Here is a 21,535-nt window from a genome sequence, read left to right as displayed (position 1 = left end):
ACTAGGAGCGAACGCAAGGGCGGTGTCTTTTTCGTTCTTTTTACCGTCTTTTCTTCACCCTGAACTTAAATAAAGTTTGCCTAAGAGTGAAGACAACACAGAAGCAGCCGCGACGAACGAAAGCCCTCTCCGACACTTGACTCAGCGCTGGAAAAGCCGGGCAGACCCTGCAGCTGGGGCTGCGCTGCACTGGTGGGGAGCTCGGCGCCCGACTCTGCTCTCCCCCGGGCTCAGCGTCCCGGGGGCAGCCAGGCTCGGGGCTGAGCCGCTGGAAGAAGGGCCGGGAACTTGCGGGTGATCCCAAGCCCTCAGCTGGCTGCGAGGACCGTCCTGCCGTGCCTCTGCCCAGAGCAGGCAGGGAGAGGCTGCCTTCATCTATCTAAAATCTGCCTCGCCAGCATTTAGCTCCTGGGCGGCTTTGGGGAAAATTTGGAGAGCGTCCTTCCTCCTGGAGGCTTTTCAGCAAACGGGAAGCCCAGCCCTGGAGAGAGGGAAGGGGGTTTTAACTTCTCTCCCAGGTGGGGAGTAGAACAAAATGACTCTCGAGCAAATCTTGCAAAAGGCGCCACGGAAAATCCGCAACCGCGGTGCTGTCCTCTCTCATCTGTCTGCTGGGAGCCTGCAGGCTCCTTGCACCCCCTGCCCCTGCCTCCCGCCCCGCCCGGGGCGGCCCATGCCCGGCCGCTCACGGTGGAGGCTGGGGGATGCTCCACAGCGGCCGGGTCGGTCTCTGCTCTGAGTCCCTTCTGCACCTCGGCTCCGGGCTGCTCCTTTCCCGAAATCAGGACCCAGGTGGAGTGGAGCCCGTGGCAGAGGGCTGCGGCACAATTAAACCAGGTAACGAGACGCTGGGCAGATGTGTTTTCATTGCGCTGTAAGATAAACGCAGTGTTAAATGCCTGACAACTTCCCAGAAGCAATCAGCAAAAGTTTACGAGTGCATAAACCTCAAAGACCATTCCTCGGTATTTTTATAAGCCCCGCATTTAAAGCTTCTATAAATTCTTCTGCCTGCTTCCAAACTAAAGTTCCCGTAGACTATTAAACAGCCACTTCTTCGGGAGGGGGGGAGAGACAGATCACAACAGGCGGGTCCGGGGGAGGCGAGAAGGGCTCCCTTTTTGTCTCCTCCACTTTCTTCTTCCTACCTTCCCCCCCCCCCCCAAGTTAAAGTTTGGGAGAAAGTTGGCATTACTAAAGCACGGCAAGTCACAGATGCGCACATCGGCAAGATGACTGGGATACATCAATGTCTCAATAACAGGGGGCAGACCCAGAAAGAAGGGGAAAGGAAAGGATGAGGAGAAATAAAAGAAAAAGCGAGGTGGATGACAGGACGAGCAGAAGCAGGGACACGCACATAAACAGATCCACAGGCAGCTCAGCCGCAGGCAGGCTGGCGGGTGGACAGGGGCGAGCAGAAAGCTTAGACGAAGAGAGAGAAATTTCTGACTCACAGCGCATATCTGAGCCAAGGCAGCCGAAGACAAGAGGAGGCGACCGGGACCTCCTGAGGGTCCCCGCGATGCCCCCGTCTCCCCGCCCCGACGGCGCGGCCCGGCAGCGCCCGCCGCCCCTCGGGGCAAATGCGGCGGCTGCAGCCGCGGGGCAACCGGCCTCGCCGGCTGCGGAGAGGGAGAGTGCTCCGTCCCCAAAGTTGCAGGCAAAAAGAGGGGACGTAGCACTAGTGAACTCACATCAGCGGGAGAGATCGAGGCAGAGACCTCCGTCTTCGAAGAAATAAACTGCGAGGGCTAAAACGCTCCCCCAACGATCAAATTATAATAACAGTATCCGTCATCCTTAGGTGACCACATGAGTTTTACCAGTTGGATATTAAACAGGGTTAATAATAATGATAATAATAATACCCCACACCGAACCCCCTCTTGCGATTATAAAGCCCTTTGTTTATGATCCCAGGGAAAACGAAGTTGCTAATTGGAAAACAATAAACCTAAAATGCCTTTGGATTAATAATGATAGAGGTTAACGGTGGCATCCCTTGGAAAGGGGGAGGGGAGCGAGGCGCTCGGTGACTGTGCGCTTGGACGGCGACCAGGGACAAGCGCAGCAGCCAAACGGGGCTGGGGGGGCGGGGGTGAGACACCCCCCCTCCGCCTCTCTTCGGAGGACTCGGCTTGTATGTTCGCCTCTGATCCGGAGACACGAGGTGAGGAAGGTCTGTATTGTAGTCATGTCCTCGCTAGATGAAATCTCAGTCAATTACTCTGAAATCTGCAGCTTGGCTTCTTTTCATTCTTTCCAGGTGAAAATTCAAACGTTTTCTGTTGTCGCCTGGTCCTTTCTTTCCTGAAACAAGGCACCCAACTGTTCTGATATTACCATTCAAAAACAGGTTCTGTGGCAAACCTCATTTGTGAATCTATTACAGAGATTAATAGATTATTTCTCCTTTTTCAACTAATTCTCAGTGGGGAAATTTAACCATATGGTAAGGAGAGAATTAGAATTTCATCACATTAGAGCAAAATGTAATGAAAAGAGTCCAACACCTGGGGCCAACTCCGAAAGACACAATTAAAAGGTTTTTAATGAAACCAGAGAAACCAAAAAATTTCATAGCCTTCAGTAATTCTGCCACATAAGAATGATTTACTGGAAGTGTTGGGAAATATTGTTTTTACTGATGTCATAAGGATGAAAACCTGCCACTAAATACTCTGAGCGCTAACAGTAAAGCGGGAGCGAGCTGCTCGCCTCGAGCATGAGAGGAGCAGTGGGACAAAAATTCAGACCAGCCCTGGGGTTGCCACTTCAGCTTCTGGGAGAGCGCAGAAGAGTGTGTGCCCGGCCCCGAGGAGAGCCCCGGGAGGAGAGCAGGGGGCCGGGGTAACCGGGGTAACCGGGGCGCGGGGGCCGCTCTCGCCCCGACGCCGGCGGCGACATCCCGGCGTTGGGGAGCAGTGCGGGGTGCTCCCGCCGAGGGAGGCAGGCAGGGACCGCTGCAAAGAGTTGGTGAATCACAATTAAAAAAAAAAAAAAGTTTGGTGGGTTCTGCCCTTTCTCACCCCGCCCTCCCTCCTCCCCAGATCGGTTCGTTTTCAAGGTAACTGATGGGGCTTTATGTTTTTTATAGGGACACGGGGGATAATCACTCGAAAGCAGCAATCTGCTACTTGAAAAGGACTAAGGGGAGGAGGAGGGGAACCACCCCGTAGTTTGGTCTCCGTTTGCTGGAGGGGAGGGAGAGGGGGCTGGGGACCATTCGCCTCCCAGGGAAGCAAGGTGGACTTTGGCGGTGGGCAGGAGTGGGCACGACGGTTCGGGTTGGTCCGTTTTTGGTTTTTTTTTTTTTTCTTTCTTTCCCAGGCGAGCCTTGTCGTGAAGACGGGTGGGGGTGGGAGTGGGCTATAAGTTAATGTAAATGCAGGGGGTGGGTGGGCCGGGGTGGGGGGAGAGGGTGTCACTCTTGACTCCACGGCTAAGTTAGCAGAAGTCTGCTGGCAGCACTCGGAAGGGGAAGTGTTGAAGCGGGCTTTTCTGCAGTGCAGGGCTGTAATTTGCTGAAGGAGGCAAAGAACATCCTTCGATCTAAGTAGGGCTTTTAGTGTGCTCATTGATGAGTGAAAGTCGCCACACATGTCAAGCTAAAGGCAGTTGTTGGGTTACTAACAGGACACAACGTCTTGCAAACATATGCGTTAAGCTGTGTATACAGATGGCAGGGAGAATAATGGAGCAGGCGCCTCTTATAAAGCTCTAGCTGCTGCCTGTCTTCAGACCTGGGAAATGAAACTATTCAGACTCAGGGCCAGATAGCGCCGGGGATTGTTTGTTACCGTTTTAATCCTATTAATTAAAACGTTAACCTGATTGGGTAGAAAGCTCTGTCCCAACAGGCGAGTCTTCTTCATAATAACCTACTCTCAGAGATAATGATGTAAAAGACTCCCCCGTCTGCGGCGGCTGCTGGTTGATGGGTCCGGAAATCTCTTGAAGGTGAATCCAAGCAAGATAAACGGTGGAAGCGGCTCCGCTGGCAGCGCACAATGCCCCAGCGCGGCGCCTGCTGAGGGCAAGCCGCAGCCGGAGCCGCAGCCCCCACCGGAGCCGCAGCCGGAGCCGGAGCCGCGGCCGCCGCCGCAGCCGGAGTCGGAGCCGCCGCCGCAGCCGGAGCCGGAGCCGCCGCCGGAGCAGCAGCAGCCGCCGGAGCAGCAGCCGGAGCCAGAGCCGGAGCAGGGGCAGGGGCAGCCGCGGCGCCGGGCACGGCGCAGCCCCGGCGGGAGCCGGGAGACGATTTCTGCCAGCGGGACGCCGGGGAGCCGCCCGCCGCGGCGCGGAGCCTTGGAGGAGCGGGCCGGGAGCTGAGGGGGGCGGAGGAGGCGGAGGCGGAGGCGAGCGGGGCGCCGATGGAGCGGGCGCTGGGGCTGCCCGCAGAAGAGGACCTCTTCCACAAGAGCCTCGCCGCCTCGGCCAAGCGCATGGAGTCCGCCTTCCGCTCGCCCCCGGGGCTCGACCTCTCCCACCCCCGCGACCGCCAGCCCTCGCCGCTCGCCTGCTACGAGGCGGCGGAGCCCGAGGCGCTGCTGCAGCCCGGCGTCGGCGGCGACCCGCTGGCGCTGCCGCCGGGCTCCGTCTGCGTCAAGTACGGCGAGAGCGCCAGCCGCAGCTCGGTGGCCGAGAGCAGCGGCGGCGAGCAGAGCCCCGACGACGACAGCGACGGCCGCTGCGAGCTGGTGCTGCGCGGCGCCGGGGGGGACCCGCGCGTCGCCTCGCCGGCGGCGGGCGGCGGCGGCGGCGGCGGCGGCGGGGGGGGCGGGGGGCTGAAGGCGGCCGAGGGCGGCTGCTCCAACAGCCACGGGCACGGCGGCAGCAAGAAGTCCAAGGAGCAGAAGGCGCTGCGCCTCAACATCAACGCGCGGGAGCGGCGGCGGATGCACGACCTGAACGACGCGCTGGACGAGCTGCGGGCGGTCATCCCCTACGCGCACAGCCCCTCGGTGCGGAAGCTCTCCAAGATCGCCACGCTCCTCCTGGCCAAGAACTACATCCTGATGCAGGCGCAGGCCCTGGAGGAGATGCGGCGCTTGGTGGCTTATCTCAACCAGGGCCAGGCCATCTCCGCCGCCTCCCTGCCCAGCTCCGCCGCGGCGGCGGCGGCGGCGGCGGCGGCGCTGCACCCCGCCCTCGGCGCCTACGAGCAGGCGGCCGGGTACCCCTTCAGCGCCGGGCTACCCCCCACCACCTCCTGCCCCGAGAAATGTGCCATTTTCAACAGCGTCTCCTCCAGCCTCTGCAAACAGTGCACGGAGAAGCCTTAAGCGCCGCCGCCGTTGCCGCCCCCCGCCGCCGTTGCCGCGGCCCCGGGGAGCGGCGACAGCCGGCGCCCCGGCCCCGGGCCGGGGGCCGCGGGGGCGGCGGCGGGACTGAGCGCTGCCCGGCCCCCGCCTCCCCCCGCCCGGCCTCGCCTCGCCTCCCCCTTCTCCTCGGGTGTTGCCGAGACGGGACCGCGGCGGGAGGCAGCGTGTGCGCCGCGCCGCGCCGGGGAGGGGGCGCGGGGCCGGCGGGGCCGGCGGGAGGAAGCCCCGGAGCGGGGGGGGGCGCGGGGGGGTCGCTCCCGCCGGCCGCCCGCTGCGCCGCCGGACAAAGGAGATGCCGGGCGAGGAGCCGGGGCTAGCCCCGGGGAGAGGACCCCCGCCCCGGCCCCGGCCCCGGCCCCGGCGAGGCGAGGCGAGGGGAGGGGAGGGGGCCGCGGCGACCCGGGCGCGGAGGTGGACGGGACAAATCAGAGAGGGCACTTGAACATAGATTTTTTTTTTTTAATTATTATTATTAGCAGTATTATTATTATTATTCTGAGCCAGGAAACAAACAAACTTGAAATGTAAACTTATTATTTAAGCGACTCGCAGAAACAAAGAGACTGGACCATTGTTATGGAAGACTTTGTATTTTTTATCGTCTCTAAACTTTGATCCTGTGAAAATGCGCAAAGTTTGGTGAGAGTGATTTAAAAAAAATCGAGAGAGTTAAAAAAAGAAAAAGACAAAAAATAACCGATCAAAACCCCTACTCCGTGTGGCTGAAAGTATCGCATTTTTAAAAGAAATATTTATGTGCACCTTGTTTCTTTCCACTTTGCAATGATGTATAAACAAGACATGCTATTTATTTGTTATTCTTTAAATGACCCTTCCACGCCAACAATATTTATCATGTGTTAAGGTCACGGGTCTTATGTGCAGTTACTTTAAATGCTTCTAAAATTCTGTTTATGGATTAACTTAAACTGTGTGCCAAGTGTTTAAAACGTTTATTTGCCAACAACGTATAACCAGAAATGTTGATGTATCCGAGCTGCTTAGGTTTATGAAAGGTCATCTGGATTTTAAGTTGCATCATCCCTGTATTTAAATTGAGCTTTAATAAATTGCTTCAGTCCAAAAATTACAGGAAAGGTGTATTCTTAATTGCTCAACCAACTGATTTTTGAAAGGGTATTCTTTGCATTATAACAGGTAATAGCTATTTACTTTAACAAGGCATCAGAGCAATAGCTGCTACAAGAACACTTGCCAAGCCAATGTTTTCCCAGGCGCTGTGTTTTCAAAGGTATAATTTAAACCGCTTTTAATGTATATGTAAATTATTCTGACTGTGGATGATTATTTAAGTTGAAATACTTTAAAATACTTTAGGCTGATTTACAGAACGCGTGGAATTCTTTTCTTTTTTTCTGGGTGGGTGGGGGGGGTGCGGGAGGGTGGGGTTTTTTGGAAGAAAAATGAGAGATGAAAAGCAAGAAGTAGCTATTTACCCAAAGTGAGCCTTCAGTTTGAGTTTGCATGGCTGGGTGGCTGTCTCTCTGCCATTTGTAAATCAAGATATTTTTTTTTTCTTTTTTCTTTTTTTTTTTTCTTTTCAAAAACGAGTCCTGCTATTTTCCACTACTTGCAGATAATACAAATTCGGACTGTCAGGTTGGATGGCAAAATAGGAGCCATGATGGATCTGTTGGCAGGTCACGGATGTGTAAAGAGTGATATATATTAAATAGGTCAATCAGATTATGACAGCAATGTACGATCGTTTGTATGTGTATCTATGTCGGAAAGAATCTTTATTAAAATATTTTGAACAAACGCTTGTATTATGCTGTGCTTTGTTAAGCATGTATCTCCAGATTTAAAGGGGGGGGGGGAGCGGGTAGTTTCCTTTCCTTTGCCTTGCTCTGAATGCTGCCCCGCAGCCCCCGGCACCCCACTGCCGGCTCAGGGTGTCCCAGGGAGCAGGGCGAGAAGTTTTTCCCCGCGGTGCGTTTCTCCCGCGCCCGTGGCGGGCGGACCCCGGCGGTGCGGGGCAGCCGTGGGGCAGCGTCGGGCCCTGGCCCGCCCGTCCCGCGGCTCCACGCACGCCCCTTGCCCCGGGTGCGCCCCAGGCTGAGCTGCAGGACCGCCCCCCCCCTCCCCGCCTCCTCCCTGCCCCCCCAAGTTTTGGAGCCGCCCCTCCTCTCGTGGCCCCTCCGCCCTGCCCCAAACCCGAGGCCCGGGGAGCAGGCAGCTCCCCAAAGCTGCCCGCCCTGCGCTGGGGCCGGCCCGGGGTCCCCCTCCCCTCGGCTAGCCCGGGCCGGCGCCGGGTGTCCGCGGAGCCGCCTCTCCCGACGGCAGTACTACAGGCGGGGGAAGGGGATAAATGTTTTCTGCTCCACTTCCCATCAAAAAAGATTAATCAGAACCTGTAACTTTTCAGGAAACATAACTGTAAAGTGCCACGGAGCTGTGGGAAGGCAGCCCAGAGAGGGTGGGCAGATCAGCCCCCAGGCGCAAGGAGAAGCGTCTCTCAGCATTTACTAGACAAAGGCTGGGTGCGTCTAATTATGATTATTAAAACAATTTCCATGACGATGTCTAATATTATGTTAATTTGAAAACAACTGTGTATGAAAACTGTCGACTATAATACCTAAATTCATTTAATGAAACACATCGTTAAGGCAATTAAACCTCCTGGATGTGATTAAGGAACATAATTACGACACTGTTCTGCGCCATAATTGGGTGTCTTTAATCAAGGGGTAAAGTGATCAGCAACACAGCCATTAGTTTGTATTGTTCTGTCTCTGCTGTCCATCATTCTGATTAGGAATTAACCGCCGCCACCAGCTTGGCGTGGTGCGTGCCTGTGTGTGTGTGTGCGCGAGTGTGTGTTCGTGCATAGAACATCGCAGGGCACATTTGCTGCAAGATTTACCGCTTAATATCTCTGGCGACCGAGCAGGGGCTTCCCGGAGAGGTTTCCCCCGGAAGGCGCGGGCGCTGCTCGGCTGTGCCCGGCCGTGGGACGGTGGGAGGCGAGCGAGGTCCCAGCAAACTCTGGGAGCGGCCGGGACCTGGGCTGGGGGGACGGTAGGGGGCTGTGGGAGACCCCCGCTCAGCCTCGCGGCTCCCGGGGGAAGGGGCCGAGGCGCGGCGGCCTGTGCGGGCCCGGCCGGGGGCTGCTCCCGCCGGCTCGGGGGAGCGCGGGCGGCCGCTGCCGTCTATGGCACAGGGAGCGGTTTCTCCGCTCACCTCTCGTCTGCTTCTGCTTCGGAGCGACGGGAAGGCGGAATGAAAACTCTTTTCGTTCCTGGCTACCACCGCCGCCGCCCCGCTTTGCGCTCCCTTGGGTCCTCCTCGCTTGCCTTGGAGCGGGGAGAGGGGTCCCGGCCGGGCAGAGGTGCTGTCACTCCCGGCCCCTCGCTCCTGTCCCTCTGCACCGAGCAGCCTCGCTGGGAAGCGACACGGCGGCGCTGGGCCATCCCTGGGCAGGTCTTGCCAATGCGAGCGCCGTGTGTGTCGGGGGTGGGGGGAGGAGAGAGGCTCCCCCGCCCCCCTTAACGCTTGATAGATCGCTTAGCCAGAAATGAACATGTCCCCCTTCAAAAGAGCTTCCTCCCCGTTGCCAGCCTCCCCACCGGAGCGGGATCTCCCCCAGCCTCCTCCGAGGGCTCCCTCTGCCCCCGCCGCCCAGCCCGGCTCCCTTCCCCCGGCCCCTTACCCCGGCTCGGAGCCTGAAATTGTCCCAGCATGAGTGACATTGGCTTTCCTAATGTAATGACTTATGAAAGATATAATCATGTGTTAAATTGAATCCTCCGCTTAACTGTTAATGGTGTGCTCTGGGCACATTTACGTATTAGATGCTATGGTAACTAATTACCACTAGAAGAAGGGATAATACACTTTCCAGACTTTGACAAATAATTATGAGTGTTCACATCCCTGCTAGCAGCAGTTGCAGCGGATCTGCTGGAATGAGTAAGTGAATAAATGAATGGGTAAGTGAACTTGTGTGCATGGAGGGGACTAGATAATGGATAGTGGTCAAGTGAGTTTTCTTATTAAAACCTTTAATGAAAATGTGATTTAGGGTGGAAGGGGAAAAAAAAGTGCGACGCTGCCTCTAAACGTAATTAAATCGCGTAATATAAACATCAGAAACATAAATAAGTTTGCTTTTAATTAAAACGCAGCAGTCAAAGTAAATTATCCACGTGCTCGGAAACTTCACAGCAATTAACACTTTTTTTTCTTTTTTTTTTTTTTTTTTTTGCGGTGGTGGTGGTGACGGAGGTGGTTGTTGGGGGGGTAAAATAAACGGGCCAGGACTCCGCGACTCCCTCCAGGATCATTTGTAACTTTGATTGCACTCGCTGTCAACAGGCCGGAGGGATCCCGAGGCTTTAATCGGGTGGGGGAGCAGCTCCTTGCCGGAGCGGGACAAAACTTCGGGGAAGCGGCGCTGGGCTCCGCGCCGATCCCGGCCCCCGCCGCTCCCTCCTCGGCGGGGCAGGACCCCCGCGCGCCCGGGGGGGGCTCTGGCGCTAGCGGAGCCCATCGGAGGCTTGATGCGGGCTCCGCTGGGCTTGGCTTAGGCAGGCGCCGCAGGGGTTAAGCCGCTCCTGGCCGCCCCCCGGGTGCCATCCCGGCCCGGGCCGGAGCGAAGGCTGGAACGGCCACCGGGAGCGGGATCCAGCGCGGCGGCCCCGGCCCCGAGCCTGACTCGGGGGCTCCCAGCGGCCGGCCATCCGCAGAAGGGACATCTGCTAAATGAGCAAAGAGCTGCAGCCAGCCCCATTTCCCCGTGGTCACTCATCAGCTCGGTGTCACCCAGCCTCCCCCCCCGCCCCCCGAAGCGCTCCAGAGGGGGTTTTGCTCTGGTTTGGCTAGTTCTCCAGCCTCGGGAAGGGTTAAATCCTTCCCCAAGCCCCTAGTTGCCCTTGTCCTCTCAACCTGATTCAGAGACGTGTAATAAAATATGAAGCAAATTTATGGTCTGTTTCAAGCACTTTACTGCTGTATTTTTAAATTCATATATGCACATACAAGAACTATGATCTGTGAATAATTTGAAATGCTATAGGAAAATGATGCATTTTAGATCAAACATAACCGTTTTCTTACATAATCGTCTCGGATTAAAATAAAAAGAAAGATACATTTCGAACAGAGACAAAGCTGAAAACCTAATGACAGCCATAAACTGCTAGACAGCCATAAATTAACGTCTTCATCAAACACTGAAGGGATCAGTGCTTATCTAAATCAACAATTATTTCTTCCGAGAAGTTGCAGAACAGATTGCCCCTCTAATACTATTTTAAAATCCTCATAATTGGGGATTAGGGGCAAACAATCGCCTTTCCGGAGTAAACCTCCTCTCCACCAGCCGAAGCCCTCCAAACTCACCTGACACCGGGACCGCTTCCCTCGGAACCTCCTCGGGGGTCCCTGTCCCCTTTTCCCACCCCAGCATCCCTGGAAGCACGGGATACTTTTAGGAAGGGGCGCAGGACTCTCTCCTCACCCCCACCCCCCCCACGCCTGCAGCCCTCCCCATCCTTTTCCTCCTGATTTTTCCAGGGGGTCGGGGGACCCGGGAGCGCAGAGACCGCAAACCGGCGCCGGGAGCCCGGCGGGCGGGTGTGCCGGTCCCAACCACCCCCCGCCCCTCTCCGCCGCCGCGGGCCGGGGGCACACCGGGGAGGCATCCCGGAGCCGAGCCACCCCCAACGCCCGCGCTTCCATCCCCTCATCAATCCCGAGCTCAACTAATGCCCATCCACTTTTCAGGTTCAAAGCTTTCGCGACGCGGCACTTCTCTCAGCTGTAGCTACCTGCCACGCCGGTCTTGCGAGAGCCTGCGGTAAAGATCGCATTTCTAGAAGGCAACTGAAAAATACGTTGAGAAGATAGCCGATTCACTGGCTCACAAGATGGAAATTAGACAGGGAAAGACTTGCTGCCTGTAGGAGGTTAGCGACTAAACTATTTGGAAGAGGTAGTTGGAAAGATGAGCCGATAGGAAAGAAGTCACTGTCAAAAGTCATCACAGGGTGTTTAGTTACCGTCTTTTACTCTCCCCGTACTCAGAACCTAGACTTTTATTCAACTTTGCTGTACACAGAGCTGCTGTTTGGGGAAAAAAACCCCAAACAAACCAACACGTCAGTGTCAAAATCGGTTTAACAAAATCTTGCAAGTTAGAATCCTGCAGGGCTCCTAGCAGGAACAGCTGAAGCTTAGGCTTCTTTTGAGTATTTATTTTGGTGTAAATAGTTTTGAAGACAAGCACAGTTCTGCTATTACAAATGATGCATTTACACAACCTCAGTTCCTGAGGCAAGCCTGATGCATAGGATAGGCTATTAGACACTGTACTGGCTTAATAGAGGATAAAGATCCCACTACAGTTTAATTCTTTGCTTTCAAAATAAAATGGAACATTTTCTAAATTTTATATGCTTGTATATATGCAGCAACCATTACTTCATACTTATTGCTATTTATAAACATAGACAATAACTTAAGGATCATTCATAAGTGTAGTTTTAAGGGGTGTTTTTGTAATGAGATCGTTTTTCTGATACATTGTGGTATCAGGACCTAACTAGCCAGGGTACGTAGGCTAGTTTAGGTAATAGACAGGAAAATACTTCACTTTCTGTGGTCTGACAGTTAAAATAGCTCTATTCATATGAATTAAGCATATGTCATGCATAAATTGATGTCTCAAATAATTTTAAAATACAGTGCGCTATAAGTAACATCAAAAAAGCACCTAGTGTCAACCCAAGTATTAGATAAAATACAGTGTTAGGAGCTCTTATTAACCATCCCCCTCCCCAAGCTATCTTTCAGACCATCATGGAAAGCTCTCAGAAATGTGCCCTTCAAGAAATCTCAAACAATGCCACTTCTTACTTATAAACTTCAGTAACTTCTAATATAATCTGAAGTAGAAGCAATTGTGCAGTTACAAACACATTTATCAAACCCAGAAAAATGCTGCAGGTCTATCTTCTCTAGAATGTATCTTCAACAACCCTCACAAACATACCTGACAAGCATTTCTGCATGAAGAAATGAAGAAACACCGATATCTTCAGGGTACAACCTTCGTATTAATTACTTGCTTGTAGGACTCAGTAGCTACAGTGATAACCTAGAAAAGCCGAGTTGTGCTTTCCTGGCGCAGTGCTGTATATTGCAACAATTTTAATTCATTTTCCCCTTTTAAAATGAATGATTTGAGAGGACAGAATATTTTACTCTAGGTAGCACATCTTGTACTACGCAGAGGTTTGCAAAAGGAAAAGCCCAGGAGCTGTATTTGAGAATCACTAGTGAATTGCGGATCTTTATACTAATTTAGAATAATGTCCTAAGAATGATACTAGTACCACTTCCTTTTTTTCTCATCTGATAAGAACCAGTTTAAGTTTGATGGGGGATAAACCAGACTTGATAATTTCTTAAATTCAAAGGAGTTGCTCCATGCCAATACTGAATTAAAGGCTTTTCTTCCTTACAGAAATATCTCTCAAGATGAAGTAACAGAAAAATGAGGTATGCTGAAGAAATTTTAGAAATTAAAGCAATAGTTGTGAATCTGTGAGAAAAGTGTAAATGTAAGCTGGAAAAAAATACCATGGACAGTCATTCAATATTAAAATAGATATATTCATTTTTATTGTGTCCTTGAAATACAAAATTCACTTAAGATGTTAGATTACTAAAATAATGAAGTTTCAATTTTCTTGCTCAGAAATTCACAATATGCCTTATTTGATCTTAGAGCCTTAATAACGGGTATTAACTATTGTTCATCTATATACAAAGTGTCAGTTTGCACAATTAAGAGCAATTCACAATCTTTTGAATGTCAGAAAGTTCAATAATGATGAAATAAAAGCTCATTTATAATTCTACAGGAGAAATTCACAGACCAGTAATTATTCATAAAAATAACAATGCCAAAAATAGTGACATGCAACTGGCTTAAAAGCATAAACTAAAGAGCAACTCTTACATGGTTTTATATTAGCACATTAGGACATACTGGCAGAGATGTAAAAGTCTAATTTGCAAACAGATACACATAGACTAGCATGGTCTTTTAAGTAATAGTTTTAAAAATTCACAATAGTTTATAGCAGTACTGAGTGCCAGCACAAAAATGGAGAACACACAATCTGTAAATTAAAATAATAATAATAAAATCACATTTTAGCATTCACATTAGTTCATGATGAATTTACTTTTCTTCTTGGGTGCTATAAAGGGCCATACTGACTTAATAAACCTATTTTATATGAGAAAAAAGGAGATTTTTTTTTAATAGCAGAAGATATTATCAATACAGCCACAGGCAGTGATAACTCACAGTCGGAGGCTGGTACTGACCAGCCGAGACACATCTCAACCTGATCAGTGAGTGCACCATTTTGCTAGAGGAACAGCAGAGAAATTCAAGGGGCACCTGCACCCTCCTCCTGGCTGACCCTACGCCTGCCGGTGAGTGGATGAGACAAGCAGGCATTGCTGGGCTTGCAGGGCGGACCCCGCTGCTGAAGTGGAGAGAAGGGACAGGAAGCACAAGGTCTCACTGCCTCCCACCACTCACCCCTGCAGCACCACCGGCACCCGAACGCTTGCAAACAGCACTACTTTTCTGCCGAGATGATTTTGCCATCTTAGTGCCCCAGTGACAGACACTCAGGGCTGGTCGCCCCTGGGTTCTGCGGCAGAGGAGGTCATCAAAAACTGTATTGCGTCCTACGTCATGAAACGTGTTTTCCTCGGCGCAGCACGCTGCGGCCTGCTTGTTGCCAGCTGGGATCTCCAGAGATGGTGCACCCTCATCCTGCTACAGTTTATTGATCAGGAATACCAACACCATGGGCCTTTCACTCTCTGCTCCACGGAGACCGAGCCACCCCTGGTCAGACCAGCTGCCGACTCTCAGTAAGACACCTCCTCAGCTGCTGAGTACATGGACCAGAAGGGCTTAACATTTCCTCTGTTCTGCTCTAGTTCTCATGACTTTACACGGGGGTGAGGCTTACCTTCTCTGCAGCTGGGATATGCTAAGGTAGCGATGCATTGCTTACCAGCAAAACCAATCTACCAGGAGCGTGGGTTACCAGGGACATAGTGCCAGGACAAGCTGAACAGGCCCTCCTTGACCTTTGATTATTTTGGTCCCTGAGCAAAAAGAGCAATTAACTCTTACTCCAGCAAAACACGGGCCTCTTGGGTGGTGCGAAGAGGGCTCTCCAACCCCGATACAAGGACTCCAAGTGCCTTCATGGAGGTTTCCTGCAACTCCTGGGAAAGATTCTGGCCCTTTTTTTCTTTTTTAGATGGTAGCATGCCCTACAGTTTTAATTTGCTGTTTTGGAGACAACCTAGCTCTTCTTTTAATTTCAAAATAGATACATACAAACTGATCAGCAATCAATCTGAAATTACTAATGAGTTGCATCTACTTTCAGCACAGTCCTATTATGTCCTACCAAATTATGCAGCTGCCTGTGACAGTCTAATGCAAAATCCTAAAAATAGAATACAATTATAAAAAAAGTCTTCTGTTTAAAACAAATACCTACTGTTATTTTTGCAGTTGCTTCAGGTTTGTTTCAAAGTTGGATGCCAAAGAAAGATTTATCATAACTGTGGCATGAGACATTTTACAGCTTACATTTAAGCAATAATGGAATACAGTCAACAGTGTAATGATACCAACATTTCCTCTCTCAATAAACCAGGCTCTAATGTCCAAACTGGATTGTGAGCTATGGCTGAGTACAGAATAGCTCCTACAGAGTAACCACAGCAGTAAGTAACTTGAGTGCAAGAATCTCTCCATAAAAACAAATTTTATTCTGTGGCACAAAGCAATAATCAGCTTTTGCTGTTGATTAAATGTTGAAGCAAAGTTAAAGCATTTAATCAACTGCAAAGCCCATTTAATGTAAGCGTACTCCAACACTGTACACATTATTGATATTATATATGAAGAGAAAATGTTTATCCAATATATCTCACAAAACCACAATTTTCTCCTCAGAGGATTTGGAATGTGGCTGTGCCAATCTCTGAAAGCCTTTCTACTGACGCTGATGCATATTTAGGGTACGTGCTTTACATGAATAACTAAACAGGCTTCTACACAAATAACAATAAATAATTCTAATCATTAGTATGTATGTGGCAGCTTCCATCCATAGGCCATCAAGTGCTTTAGAGATGAGTAAACTTTCTGATTTTATAAAACTTATGCTGGCACATCCCAAAGAGAGATACTTTCTGGGAACACAAGGCAAGGCCCACAGACATGGCTATTCTCCCATCGCAATTACCATCTTGGCAAATTGAGACTGGACAGCCACGAGAATCCTCATCAGTCTCTGAAGTGATGGCTGGGTAGAGAGATAAGGTCTACAAATCTCAGATTCCATGCACTAAGAAATTCATTTCTGAAACAAGAACTGGTCACCCAGTGAAGCAGGTTGGGCAGCCAGTATACAGATAACTTCTGTGGCTGCCCAGGGTTTTCACTTGCTCAAATTTTGACCCCAGAGAAGAGCTTATTTTCCAATTCGTAGATGAACAAGTCTGTTTCCAAACACAGGTCACACTACTCTGCCTATGCATAACTTAGGCACAGTAAAACACTGTTAAAAATACCACACTTGCCCTCAAAGCCCTATTATTCTTCTGCCTTTTTTGAGAAATAAACAAACAGAAGTGGTCAAAATAAACACATGGACGTGTTACTAGGAAAACAGTGAGACAAGCAGAAGATAATTTTTGAGATGACAGAATCATTTCAAAAAGGCTTATATATTTTTTCCCTGAAGAATATATATTTTTTTTTGGCTCAAAAGCCAAAACAGGTAATTTAGGCTTGATCCAGAGCCTGTTAAAATCAACAGAACCTCCCTTCTGACTTTAGATGACTGCAGGAAAAAATGATTTTAATTTCTTTGCATTGCACCAGAGAAAAAAAAGGAAGAAAAGCAAAGCATTCACCCTCGGTACATAAAACTGAAGTCAGAAATGTGTTGCCAGTAAGACATTCAGGCAAATCATCCTCCACCACCCCACACAGCTTCCATCACATCTCCCAAATAAGGGCTGACACTCAAGACCATGGAGGGAACAGAGTAAAGAAAAAGTTAGACTAATAATAACTAAAAATTCTTTCATCCTCTAGAATTATGTTCCCCCTCTCTCGCTATTACACTTCTATGAGCAGATGCAGAGATGCCTGCAGACGGCAGGTGTATGGGACCTCCCAATCTAACGAAGGGGAACCACTGTGACAGAGGGCTGCTGAGCCCGTTTTCCATATAAATGGCCTGGATTCAGCTTGATGTCACCCTCCCTGCAAATCCTACTCAACTCATGGCCAAGAGTATGTGGGTCCGTCTTGCAGGGACGTTGGGCTATTTACTTGGCCAAAGTGTTTTCATCTCGCCTCACTACTCATAGCTCAGGCAGGACAAACTGAGGTTGCATGTCCCCACATCTGATATTTACCTCCAGCCCAAGGGCTTTTCTCCTTAGAAACAAATAGAAAGGAGGTAAAAGCAGAGAGGGAAAAGAAAATGTTTCAAAAAATACAGAGCTGACTGATGAAACAGAGAAAACATGGAGATTAGTAGAAGGCATATAGGCAGCCGCTCACTTTCTTAAGGACCTTAGCTTGTAACGAAAGGCAATATCAACGTCTGGCAGGAGTATACCAAGGCCCATACGACTGTTATCAAGTCTGACAGCTTTGTTTTCCACTAGTTCTACATCAAAATGAGCCAATAGTAAGAAAAGAAACATCTTCATCTCATTCATTGCGAGGAACCTCCCTGGACACATGCTGATCCCAGAGCCAAAGGGCATCAGGAAATACTTCAGTTTTCTTCCTGCCTTGTAGAACGTGGTTTTCTTCCTGCCATTCTCTATGTATCGATCGAACTTATACTCCTGAAATAAAAGAGGAGAGGGAGAGCGTGATATCTAACACGGCAGTTACATGAGTTGCTTTGTTTGCACAACGGTAATGCTTCTGAAACCCAGAAAATAAGATAAAGAGGAAGACAAGGAGCTGACAGCTTCTCCTTTTAGTTGGTTCCCTCAAGTTTCATTAACTCACATTATCTTCCCTACAAAGAACACTCCTTAAATCCACTTACTTAGCTTAGTAGCCCTTTTACATCCAGCTCCTTCAACTTCCACGTCTCATCCATTGAGTGCCTGGCCTACATTGATTGTAATTAGATTTTGACCGCTTTGTAGCAGGGACAATGAACCTTAGTGGAAGGACAATTTTCTTGTAAAGCATCATACTCGCTCAGTGTGGTACATACATCATGAATAAGGATAATCTGCCAAATTCTGCAAATGCCTATGAATAAATTAATGCATTGCACTGATCTTACTCTTGCAAGCTAGAGCAAAATCCATCCTTCTTTTGCACCCAGTGGTGCAGATTATTCGAAAACCAGACCCGATGCTTTGCAGTCAATTTCCCCTTCAGTTGGAGATGGTTGCTGCTTAATTTGCCACATCTGACCTTCAAATGTTTTTGCTCCAGAAGCTGTGTGCAAAGCAGGACAACTACCAGTGACTGACCGTTATAAAGAGGGCGCTTTCAAGTAAGGCTTGAGGTTGCGCTTGTAACCTGTGTTCCATAAATTGAACATCTTTCTGACTGTTTTCCAGTAGCAGGATCCCTGTTTAGAGATAATTCATGTTTTTGAATGAAGGAGATCTGGCATCCTCACTCAGTCAACGGCAAATTAACCACTTACAAAATCCTCCTGCATGCTTTGAATAAAAATGACAGACACTTCTTGCTTATGGTCACTCATTAGCATTTGTCCTGCTTTGCATACATCTGCTATAGCAGCAGCCATTTGGAGCTGGCTGGGAACAAGTCAGTCAGACAGAAACCAACCTCAACTGATTTAAAAAAAAACACACCACAATGAAAAATACACTGATACTGATCTGCCCATTAGATTAAAGGCTCTGAAAACCATGCACTGCAGGTCTTGCTGTCAAGAAAAAACAGTGGCAGGGAAGGTGGTTTATGAGAAAGGGAACAAGTACAAGGTGCACTGGAGGGGATGTAACTTTGGGTGTTGAAGAACTGGAGCTTGTTTCTCTAAATGGCAGAGGCCTGGATTTTCCACAAAGATAAAGGTGATTATATGTGTGTTTCCACTGACAAGTAAATCTTTTCAGCCTCTTTGAACACCCCAGCCAAAAGGAAGCATGCCGTTTTTTTTTTTTCCTGGTAAGTCACTGCTTCATTTGAAGAAGAACAGTAACAAATGAAAGCCCAGAATACCCCTTCTTCCTTAAAAAAGATTCACTTCCTGAAATGTAAATCCTGCTGGTCTAAAAAAGCACTGCTAAATATGAACTGCAATAGCTTAAAAAACCAACCCAACCCAACCCAGAGCTCTTCACTTTGTTGGAACATTTCCACAAGGTGCACTCCTGGCATCTGGAGCAATTAAGAACTGTGGTATTCAACACATAGACATACTGGGTCAAACCTTATGCTTTGTCATCTTAAGAGCCATCAGAGAGTTGTAATTGCTTTTAACAAAAAATAAATTGGTGTCCAAGGAATTGGAAAAGCAGAAAACAAGTGCGAGACAGGAATGGAGCCAATGACAGTGACATGAAACTCAGGCTTGTGCTGCTGAAGTCCCTTGAGTTGGATAGCGTTTCCTTAAAAGCTAGTTCACTGGCAAAATAAAGACTAAATTTTGACAATAAAGGAATTTTCAGCCATGAACAAGGTCTCCTTGGAAGAGACAGGGTGGCTGATGGCAAGGAAAAGGTGAAGACACTGAGCAAGAACAGGCCATGAAGTTCTGTGTGGATGGCCTGATAAGAGTATTATGAAAATGGAGCAATCTCCTGTGATTGATATGAGTCTCTCTCTGTCACATCTCACATTTAGCTTTGTTTGGGAAGCCACCATGTAGGGTTTCCTGCAGGCTTTCCTGATATTTCACACTATGGGATTTGCAGAGTTCATTTACTGACCTCTACAACTCGCATGAGTTAGGATTTAGGGGTTCACTTATCCACTTTATAGAAAATGGACTCATTTATTTAGGCTTTGATGAGTGGAGAAAGAGGTCAACAATATATGCTCACACTTACACAATATGGTGCCAAAGCAGAAGATAGCTTGAACTTAAATTTATGTATCCAGGAGAAAAGCATTGCTACAAAATTATCTCGTCAAGCTGCCTGTTTTCCCAGGAAAGTTTTCCCTAAATACATGACAAGCTCAAGACTGCACCTTTCAAAAAATTCATTCTCCATCTCTATCTGATCCTCAGTAGTTATTGTTGAAAGCACACTGCATATTTTAAGAACCAAACAGAACAGTGATTTCCCCACTTTTCGAGAGGGCCCATGTGCTGAAATCAATGTACTGCAATGTGTGGATTGCTCATTCACTATCAAAAAGATAAAATATATGAACTAAAGCTGTACTGTGAAAGCTGAGCAGAGCTGATACTAAGCAGATATATTCAAGCAATGGAAATATGGTAATATATTCCGGCAATTATTGGATAAGGGAGGGGATCAGTTTTCACACTGATGCTTTTGGTCTAGGACCTAAACAAACAGATGGACTTTTGACAAATCAATAATGTTCTCCAAAATAAAGTGTTAAGAATAAAATGAGAAAAAGCTTATTTGCTAGTTGTTACTTTTTAAGGATAGAAATATTAATCAACTATTTGCCAATATATGGATTATTTTTTAAAACCCTGATTTTCTCAGCAGGCTTTGTCTTCATTTTTGTGTGGGGACAGCCAGCAGACCCCTCCTGAATATCATTTTAATTTTCATGGCTCCAGTGTTCATACCTTGCTCCTGCTAACTCTGACACGCTCCACACCTCCTCTCACAGAGGCTGGTGAAGTTCCTGCTCAGCGAGAGCTGTCCCGCACCAACAAGGTGCTTCAATCTCATCTTTCCTCTGCAACCTCATACCATTAAATTCTTGAAAGGGAGAGAGCCTCAGGGAGCAATGCCTCTAACATGGGTTTTCTGTAAACATGTAAAAAAATCCAGTTCCATTCTTCTTTGGCTCAAATACCAAGGATGGAAATCAGCATGGCTAGGAGAGAGCCATTTGCTTGGGAAACTGGGGATGAGGAATGGCTCAGGTATGATCTCTTGCCTCTCAGGCAGAGGAGGCATTTAACAGCCTCAGCGTGCACCCTCACTCTTCCTCCATGGCACCCTGGGCTGGGGACAGCAACCCGGGGGAGTAACCTAGCCGAGAGGAGGACTATTCAATTTGCATGCAGGTGGTGAACTTCTGAAGCTGTATGAAGGCTGAGGCAGGGTGGATTAATTTCGAGTCTTTGATATTCATTAACTCAAGCGTCAGAGAAAAATACAAGGAGATGACACAATTACCCTCTGAGCTTCGCTGCAGAGCAACAGCTTTACAGTCTCAAGTTCGCAACACTCTACTAATTGATCAAGAAGGGGTGAATCCCTACAAAGGGAGGTGAAAAAACATAAGGCTCAAGTAAGACACTGCTATTATAGGGCTTCAGAGAGTCAATGATGCTTTGGGGGCACTTAGCTAAATGGCCCACATTATTTGCTATTTAAACCACCTTCTATTATTCAGCCCTCCTTGGGTATCAAATGATCCACTGCCAAACAAAACCCACATTTAGCCTAAAGTTTATGGTAGTCAATGTGCAATTGTCAATTCCTTTGAAAGCAGTTGCAGTCAGTCTCATCACCATATTTCTCTCTTCAGGCCATGAATCCTTTGACCTATAGGGCCCTAGAAAATACATCTGAAAGTGGGAAGATTTGTTCCACAAGAAGGAACAGCAGTAAAAAAAAAACAACCCACAGATCACAAAAGGCTTGGCTGCTGCAATGTGCCTGGAGTAGGAAGAGTAGCACCAGCTAGATGTTTACCTTAGGATCTTCATAAACCTCCGGGTCCATGTGCAAAATCTGTGGGTAAAGGGCTATCCAGTCTCCTTTCCTCAAACCGACTTCTTGATTCCCTTCAAGCTTGAGAATAAAATCCTCCTGGCTGATGCGAATGTTCATGGAGGATGAGCACATCCGTAAACTCTCGTTTAAGGCACTCTCTGCGATTAAACAAAAGTGGAGGGGGGGAAGCATTAGAAATATGGGAGATGACTGGAAGTTATACATGGCTACAGCTGCTGAATCTC

The 21,535-nt window shown here is 48.9% G+C and overlaps 2 protein-coding genes across 3 annotated transcripts in view; one reads left to right on the top strand and one right to left on the bottom strand.

Moving 5' to 3' along the window:
* Positions 1–2,691: 2,691 nt before the first annotated feature.
* On the top strand, positions 2,692–7,106 carry BHLHE22 (basic helix-loop-helix family member e22). Its single transcript, XM_074818358.1, has one exon. It carries the CDS (start codon positions 4,374–4,376, stop codon positions 5,283–5,285), a length of 912 nt encoding a protein of 303 aa, XP_074674459.1. The 5' UTR covers positions 2,692–4,373; the 3' UTR covers positions 5,286–7,106.
* A 5,838-nt stretch (positions 7,107–12,944) lies between these two features.
* The window catches only part of CYP7B1 (cytochrome P450 family 7 subfamily B member 1), a 129,472-nt gene continuing 120,881 nt past the window's right edge, over positions 12,945–21,535 (bottom strand). For both annotated transcript variants that reach the window (XM_074818337.1, XM_074818344.1), the window contains 2 exons: positions 21,270–21,448; positions 12,945–17,270 (listed from right to left, as the gene is read on the bottom strand). In XM_074818337.1, coding sequence (XP_074674438.1) covers positions 16,974–17,270; positions 21,270–21,448 — 476 coding nt within the window. In that variant the 3' untranslated portion in view covers positions 12,945–16,973. The remainder of the gene's footprint in view (positions 17,271–21,269; positions 21,449–21,535) is intronic.

This window comes from Strix aluco, chromosome 1, assembly GCF_031877795.1.
Source record: "Strix aluco isolate bStrAlu1 chromosome 1, bStrAlu1.hap1, whole genome shotgun sequence".
In the NCBI taxonomy this organism is placed as follows: Eukaryota; Metazoa; Chordata; class Aves; order Strigiformes; family Strigidae; genus Strix; species Strix aluco.
The sequence above is the reverse complement of the archived record's forward strand: the minus strand, read 5'-3'. Positions and strand labels throughout refer to the sequence as shown.

Coding starts and splice junctions, on each gene's coding strand:
- BHLHE22 (XM_074818358.1), top strand. CDS start 4,374: ATGGAGCGGGCGCTGGGGCTGCCCGCAGAAGAGGACCTCTTCCACAAG.